The sequence below is a fragment of the Mucor mucedo genome (genome assembly GCF_025094135.1).
Source record: "Mucor mucedo strain NRRL 3635 chromosome Unknown EV154scaffold_349, whole genome shotgun sequence".
Taxonomy (NCBI): domain Eukaryota; kingdom Fungi; phylum Mucoromycota; class Mucoromycetes; order Mucorales; family Mucoraceae; genus Mucor; species Mucor mucedo.
Window position 1 is genome coordinate 1 of NW_026252633.1, and position 1,365 is coordinate 1,365.

At 44.0% G+C, this 1,365-nt stretch overlaps 1 protein-coding gene across 1 annotated transcript; it reads right to left on the reverse strand.

The window, feature by feature from the left end:
- Nucleotides 1–174: 174 nt before the first annotated feature.
- EV154DRAFT_586448 (uncharacterized protein) lies at nucleotides 175–1,162 on the reverse strand (the record flags this gene model as incomplete). Its single annotated transcript, XM_051606785.1, has 2 exons — nucleotides 175–297; nucleotides 515–1,162. The coding sequence occupies 2 exons, from the start codon at nucleotides 1,160–1,162 to the stop codon at nucleotides 175–177; spliced, it is 771 nt and encodes a 256-aa protein (XP_051449913.1).
- Between the last annotated feature and the right edge of the window lie 203 nt (nucleotides 1,163–1,365).

Here is a 1,365-nt window from a genome sequence, read left to right on the forward strand (position 1 = left end):
GCTTACCTAAAACCGAGCGCTTGGCACCAGCAACTTTTATAGCGCCACTATTAACTTCGACCATCGGACCAGCCGTCGAAGAAGGCAGGAGTGGTAGTATTCACGTGATTGTCAACCTCCATGGATACACTCGCAACAGTGGTTGCAAACTTAGAAGCTGCAGAGCCACTTGGTTCAAACTTGGGGGACGTAGACACGTCGAAATATCTGTGTCCGAGTCAGACAGGACTTGAGCATGGGGGCTCTCAACGGTGGGGGAGGGAAGATCAGTTGAGATCTCATCCATAACAGGCAGTTCTGTAACACCAAGATTTTTCTTCTTACAAAACTTGGCGGTATGTCCACTACCATGACATGAGAAACATTTGGTTTTAGCCAAATCCGGGCATTTGGACCGTGCGTGACCAGCCAAACGACACCAGTGACAAACCGTGGGTGCACCTTTAAATGTTGCCGAAGCAAAACAGTCCCATTCCTCCAAGTACAAATTATTTGTAAGTGGCTCATTCTTGACCTTATCACCAGAAGCATCAATATAGCCAGCCGAGATATCAAGGATAACCGACAGCTCACCTTCAAAGTACCCACCGCAAGTGTACTCGTTCACCTGGTACACTTCACCGTAATAACGCAGAGATCTTTTGAGATCCGCCAGAAACGTATCCTTGTCCGGAATTCGCAAAAGAGTCATCTTGACATGCACAAGTGTATTGTTGCCTCTAGGAACAGAAGGAGAGCCTTTAAACAACAAGTTCTTGTAACTAACACCGTGAGTGATTGCCTTTGTAGTGCTTGTTGGCATTACAAACTTAACTTCAACCATGAATTCACCAGCAGAGCGAGTACCATAATTGCTAATAGGACGAAATCCCTGGACAGCACCACAATGATCTTCAATGAGTTCATAAGCTTCTGTCCGATGCTTAAAAAGTGAAGCGGGGAACGAAAACAAAACAGAACCAGGCGTCAGTGCTTGCTTGACAATAGAAGCAGCTTGGCGTACCATAATTTGGTAATCAAGTTCAGGATGATGGAAAAGGGTGTTACTTTTCAACTTGAATTGAGAATCAGTCTCGGCAGAGACAGGAAGAGGACGCAGGACTTTCTTGGAAGCACCACGAGAAGCCACAGTTGACCAGGAAACATGATCTTGAGTTGACATTGTTAAATGATCCAGAGGAAAAATTAAGAATGTCGATTTTAATTGTGCAAATACGAGAAAATGTTTTCACAAATGTCTTAAATGTCGAAATTGAAGGCGAGATCGAAGAGATTGGTGAAAGCGTAGTAATTGAAAAAGATAGAGCTGATTGAGACGCGTCGAATACAACAAAAATTTGAACGGATTGAACGATTTTTGATGAC